Source organism: Mus musculus, chromosome 12 (genome assembly GCF_000001635.26).
Source record: "Mus musculus strain C57BL/6J chromosome 12, GRCm38.p6 C57BL/6J".
Lineage (NCBI taxonomy): Eukaryota > Metazoa > Chordata > Mammalia > Rodentia > Muridae > Mus > Mus musculus.
The window spans coordinates 72,939,315-72,945,812 of NC_000078.6; the positions used below are offsets into that span (position 1 = coordinate 72,939,315).

The window sequence follows — 6,498 nt, forward strand, 5'->3', positions numbered from 1 at the left end:
AAACTGACCTCTACTACAGATCTGTGGTTCTGTTCCTTCTGTTCCCGGCTTGCTTCCTATGCAGCTGGAAATGGTAAGCGGCAGACAGGCAGGAATGGGTGCCTGGGGAAAAAAAAAATGAGAGGATCCACTTCCCCTCCCTGTCCCTTTGGTGCATGCTCTTCCCGGGGGTGGGGGGTTGTCGCTTCCCTATGTTTAAACTTTCTCAAAGGGTTTGTTTCTCCCAGTCCTCTTTTGTCCTCTGGAGTCCTTTCGACCCCGGCATAGCATCGCTCCCAAAGTGAATTCCTGCAGCATCCTACCTCTCTGGTGGGAAAACAAGAGGGAGGGGCTGGACAGGGGGAGCCCGGAGGGTGAGACGCTGCGGATTTCGTGTGCGTTCCAGCCACTCCTACCTCTTTTTTCATTCTTCAGGTTCAGCAGTCTCCCCGGCAAACCGTGGGCGCTGTCGATTCTGGGGAGGTGCTGAAACGACCGGGGCGCTCTAGTCGCAGCCTTGATTGGCAGAGCAGCCTAGTGACTGACAGGGGGTCTCCATGGCGCCCGCGTCTCCAATCCGCCCACCCCAGTAGCGGCACGGTCTAGCTGGCTGGCTTTTCCTAGCTGAGCAAGCGCAGCCGAACCCAACCCACAGCTCTTCCAGGCGGGAAGGCTCCCCCCGACTCTGTAACCCCCAGCCGCACCCCGCTCGGCCCGCGGGCATCTGCTGCGTGTCCCACCCGGGGCGCCCGCGCAGCCTCGATGTTCCAGCTGCCCATTTTGAATTTCAGCCCCCAGCAAGTAGCCGGGGTATGTGAGACCCTGGAGGAAAGCGGCGACGTGGAGCGCCTAGGTCGCTTCCTATGGTCGCTGCCCGTGGCCCCAGCAGCTTGTGAAGCCCTTAACAAGAATGAGTCGGTGCTGCGAGCGAGAGCCATCGTGGCTTTCCACGGTGGCAACTACCGCGAGCTTTATCATATCCTGGAAAATCATAAGTTTACTAAGGAATCGCACGCCAAGCTGCAGGCGCTGTGGCTCGAAGCGCATTACCAGGAGGCAGAGAAGCTGCGTGGACGGCCCCTAGGGCCAGTAGACAAGTACCGAGTAAGGAAGAAGTTCCCGCTGCCGCGGACCATTTGGGATGGCGAACAGAAGACTCACTGCTTCAAGGAGCGCACGCGGCACCTGCTTCGAGAGTGGTACCTTCAGGACCCATATCCCAACCCCAGCAAAAAGCGAGAGCTCGCCCAGGCAACCGGACTGACCCCCACACAGGTGGGCAACTGGTTCAAAAACCGCAGACAAAGAGACCGGGCAGCTGCAGCCAAAAACAGGTCAGTACCAGCAGGCCTCTAGGCTTGGTGCACACCGGGATGGGGCGGGAGGAGGCATTCTTGGCCCTTACCTGGTGTCCAGGGACCCAAATTCAAAGGGAGCTGGGAATGCAGTCTGTCTTGGGTTTATGAGCCCACTGTGTTCTAGATTCCTATGCAGGCTCCTGGTTCCCCACCGTCCCCCCCCCCTGGTTCTTGGGGTTTTGGGGGTCACTGCAGCAGCTGATGTGGGTCACCAAACTAAAATGTCGCTGTAGTTAGGGAAACGGGGGCGGAGGGAGGGAGAAAGATTAAAAGCCCAGGATCAATCAGAAATCCAGAGGCCCAAAGCTAATTTTTACTAGCATGGACCCAGGCTCTCATCAAGTGAAGCCTATTTAGTTAGCTCTATTTTTAAATCCCGGCTGCATCCTTCCCTGATGCTCTGAAAAAGGTTTCAGTTTTCAGAGAGTCTCAGATTCTAAGAGGCAGAAAGACGTGTTTCCTCATGACAACTATCCTGTCTCCACCCAGCAAGCTAGTCGGCCTATGCTTTTCATTCGCCAGCTTTTGGAGCTTGCAACTCAGGCCCAAACTCTTCAAGCATCCTCTAGCCTCAGGCATGACCCATAGGGAGATGTAGTATTAGAAAAGGAATCTCGTATCCTGAAGCCTTATCTGTCCCGCTTTGCGCTGGAGGATTTCTGACAATCCTCCAGTAAATCTCCCAACATTTGGGTGACAAATGAGAAAGATCTGGGGAGGCTAAGGCGGAATTCATAGTGAGCTGAGAAACAAGGAGACAGACATACAGACAGACAGAGAGGGGCAACGGCAGGATTCCGCGAAAGAGCTGTGGTGCATCGGTCCAAACCCGGTCACTTCACCTTCCCCAGCTTGTCAAGGTCTGAATAAGAGTCTTAACAAGGAGCTGGAGGTAGACGGGTCGGAGAAAAGGGGTACAATGTGGCGGCTTGATTTCTTGCTGTGACCAGTGTCCCTTTCTCCCCAACCCTCCAGACTCCAGCAGCAGGTTCTGTCGCAGGGCCCCGGGCGGGTGCTACGCTCGGAGGGTGAGGGAACGCCTGAGGTGTTGGGCGTCGCCTCCAGCCCGGCTGCCAGTCTGTCGAGCAAGGCGGCCACTTCGGCCATCTCCATCACATCCAGCGACAGTGAGTGCGACATCTGAGCTGCCCACTCATCACACTTAGAATCCAGTGTAAAAATGAGATACACAAAATAAAAAAAGAGAGAGAAAGAGAGAGGACAAGACCAGCAAATACGGCGCTGGCAGAAGCCCCGTGGCCAGGGACCCGCGGGCCTAAAGGCTCTAGAAGCGAGAATCCATCGCGACTCTGGGGCATGCGGTGAGGCCTGACCCAATGCTACTTCTCTTCGCATTGCTTTTCCTGAAGGATCTGGCTGCAAAGACTCCTTTGGAACAGAACTGCACTCTGAGAGCCTGCCCTTGAGTCTCCTGCGGGTATTTCACTTCGAAAGGACGCTGTTATATATATGTATAACTTTTGCTTTGAAGGTTTCTTTTTTAAAAAACAAAACAAAACATATATATGCTGTTTATTTACTTATTTAAAAGACTTCCATGATAGGTTTCTCTGTAGCTTGGGGAACTTGCTGTTTTGAATGAGCAAGCTCACGCGTTCTGTGTGAAGAAGCCAAATAATAAAACAACTTGGTGGATAACCTTTCTTAATTAAGAGAGCTGCTATCTCAGATTTTAAAAATCACTCTTATTTCCTTTGCTGGGCACGCAGCATGGAGTCTTATTCAAATTGTCTCTCCAACTTCTCTATATCCTCTGACATCTCAGTATATTTATATTTTAAGCAGCCACAGATAAACCGCTAACTAACCGCCACATCGGATTGTATGAAAATGTATGCATGTGTATACATAAACATATGCACATTGCCATATTAAACCCAGAATTTGGAACATGAACATGCCATCTATGGCAGCGCTCTACATTCGCCACACAGGTGATCATGGTTTGTCCACCTAATCATTTTTATGAAGTGTTAGTGATTTTCAAGAACAATTTTAGAAGACAAATTTTAGACTCAGGTAATGAATCGTATTTTACAAAAATGCCAAGACACGAGGGCTTTATGATTAAAAAGTGTTTCCATTTTGTTTGAGGTACTCTCCCACTCAGAAACTTATGGTCATTCAAGGTAAGCATGTAGCACAGGTAGAATACTTACTAAGTGCTGTAGGTCTTATTAAGACCATTTAAAAAGATAGGAGAGGTTGATACTAACCAGGCTAGCATCTTCCTGCTTCAGAAATGGGTTTTAGTCAACTAAATTATTTTCACCAGGAGAAATACTAAGATAGGAGACAGTATGCAGGCTTTATATTGACCAGAAAGCATGCTACAGAGAAATGACAGGCATTTTCTAAATCAGTGCTCTACATTTAACATGCAAACAATTCATCAGGAAGTTCGTTGCCTTGGGACTAGCCTTCATTAAAATATAAAATATTCTTAGCATGTAATTGTTCTTTGTACATACACACACATATACCACATGCACACATACACACACGTACACACTCTACCACTTTTGCACTAAGAACGTAAATAATATCCATATTATCTAAGATTTTGCTTTGCCTAGTGAAATGGATTGCACATTACAAATTTTAATATTGATCTTTAAATCTCAGCCAGTTAGAGTTCTTTTAATTCACCTCTCACCTGCTAAAAATTTCTGAAGGCAAAAAATGTTAAAGTACCAAACAAATGAAAACTGGAGTTATGAAAGAAAATAGGTGGTCAAGTGGCTATTGGAAGCCCAGGACGTGAGAAAGGGCTGATGTATTACGTGTATGTATGTATGTATGTATGTATGTATGCATGCATGTATGTATATATGTACATTTGTATGTATGTATGTATGAGTGTGTGTTTGAATGTATATATGCATGTATACATATTTGTTTGTATGTCACTTAAGCAGAGTTGGCTACTGTGGGCTTTAAAATTGTCATCACTGAGTCCACTTGTTCCATAGCTAGAAAATTGTTGCAAATTGAAACTCTCATAGCAAAAGATGGACAGGTTTAGGAAGCTTTTGTGGTCAAACAGGTAATTCCCAAGTCAAACAAATACTCTTCAGTGGCTCAAGAAAGCCTTCCATGGTAAAGCTATATCTTTTGATTTCTAAAGTCCCTGTCGATTCTTTGGGTGACAAGGAGCAGTTTGGGCCTCCAGAGGGGGAAAATAAAAGGCATCAAGAATGCAAATATTAAGAAATTGTTCACTTTCCTGGTCATGTGAGTGACATGTCCTAGCGACCTGAAACTGAGTATCTCCTTAATTTTGTGCCTTGGTTGGTGGTGGTGACTCTAACTAGCAGACCTCTGGAGGTTTGGGGTCAGCCTGGTCTACAAGGTGAGTTTCAGACCAACCTTGGCTACACAGTGAGGTTTTGTTTTGTTGTTTTTAAACACAGAGTGTTTCAGAAAGCAACACCATAATTGCACCCGAGGTTCTCCCGCCTCACAATAGGCTAGAATCAGCCTAGCAGGATTGCACTTCAGTGGAAAATTCATGGCTCTCAATCTTATAATCCAGCTCCATCCGAAACTCATTTCAGCTATGAATGATCCAGAGCCAGAAAATGGAGACATTTATTGGCAAAATTTATCTCTTATCTTTGTGATCCCAGGTCAAACAGAAAAGACAGAATGAACTAATTAGTAAAATGATGGACAAGAATTTGAGATTCTAAAAATCCTAACATACTTGCCAGTTTCAAATGTCTGAAACAGATGGAAACACCCACCCTCTCCAGAATTAGAGTAAGGCTGCAGGAACTAAGCTTTCTCCGTATAAAACAATGTTTAATGATACTTACGGAAAAGCAGAAGGCCAAACAGTGAAGGTTTTTAAAGGAGATATACTATTTCCTTAAATTAACAAGCTGCCCAAGAATTACGTTTAAAGTAGTTATAATGCTTCAATAGCATGCAGACTTATTCATCCGATTTCATGTTGAAATCTTGGGGCCACCAACATTGTTTGAAGAATGCTTTTGTATGTTTACCTGAAATCTGATGACACGTAATTGCTTTGTGACTAATACTTGGAATGACCCTAGGTTGGAAATTAGCCCAGATCTTCAAACAGCAATTTACTCAATCACCCGAATCAGCCCATAAACATGTGTTATAAAGATTTTACATTTTTATATCAATTTTATCCTGACCTAGACTGCGTTAAATTCGAGGCAGTGGAAAGGCTCCAATAAAAGTCTCTGAATCGCGGGAACTGTCCACAGAGCAGGTTTTCTTTCTTCTGATTCGCTTGTCACAATTTCCTCAAAAGCAATTAATCCGGCACAGACGAAAGAAGCCGTTTTTACATTTCAACAGACCTGACCCAAGCCGGGATTTTTAACCTCAGCCTCAACTTGGCTCGTCTCTGGCGCCTCACTATTTTCAACTACCCAAAATCTCTCCAAATGCTCGGCTCCTCTCGCCTCCACTGTAACCACCTATCCTGCCGCCACCCCAGCGACCCCCCCCCCCCACCCCGACACCCGTTTGTTTATAAAAATCCGGAGGGAAGAGGGGAGGGGAGCCCAGGCTGGGGGTGGGGAAGGGCTTGCTCTTTGTTTACATTAAACAAATGACAGGCAAAGAGCTCCAGCAAAGTCTTCCCTGACCTCGTTCTCTCTCTCCAATTTTTCACAAAAAGGAAAAAAAAAATATTGTATCCGAAGAGCCGGTGAATGGGGCGGGTGGAGGGGAGTCGCAGCTTCTCGCTCTATTCAGCCGGGACCCCAGCGCGGCCGATTTCCGCTCCCATTGTGAGGCGGGCGGCGGGGAACTGGGGTCCGCGGGGCGGCCGGCGGGGCTGTCAGGCGGCTCAGCGTAATCAGGGCTAATGACAGCGGCCCAGGGCCCCGCGGGACAAAGCGCCGGGCCGCGGGGCTTTGTCGGCCTGAATGGCTAATGGGTTTGCCCGCGGGCTGCGAGGGGGCGGCGGCGAGGGGAGCCCGGGTCATTGTCCCCGAGCCGGCCCGGGCGCGTCCCCCCGGAGCTCGGCGCGCGGCCGTGAAGCCCCCTGCAGGCCTGCGGTGTCTCGGCCGCGGGAGCGTGGGTCCCCGCGAAGGGGCGGCCCGGTCCTCCCTCCAGGCTCGGCCAGCCCCTCTGTGCGGAGACCCCGCTCCGCGCA

At 48.6% G+C, this 6,498-nt stretch overlaps 1 protein-coding gene across 1 annotated transcript; it reads left to right on the forward strand.

Moving 5' to 3' along the window:
* The first annotated feature begins 567 nt into the window (after positions 1-567).
* Six6 (sine oculis-related homeobox 6) lies at positions 568-5,585 on the forward strand. Its single transcript, NM_011384.5, has 2 exons — positions 568-1,313; positions 2,313-5,585. Exons 1-2 carry the CDS (start codon positions 742-744, stop codon positions 2,479-2,481), a joined length of 741 nt encoding a protein of 246 aa, NP_035514.1. The 5' UTR covers positions 568-741; the 3' UTR covers positions 2,482-5,585.
* The last annotated feature ends 913 nt before the right edge of the window (positions 5,586-6,498 follow it).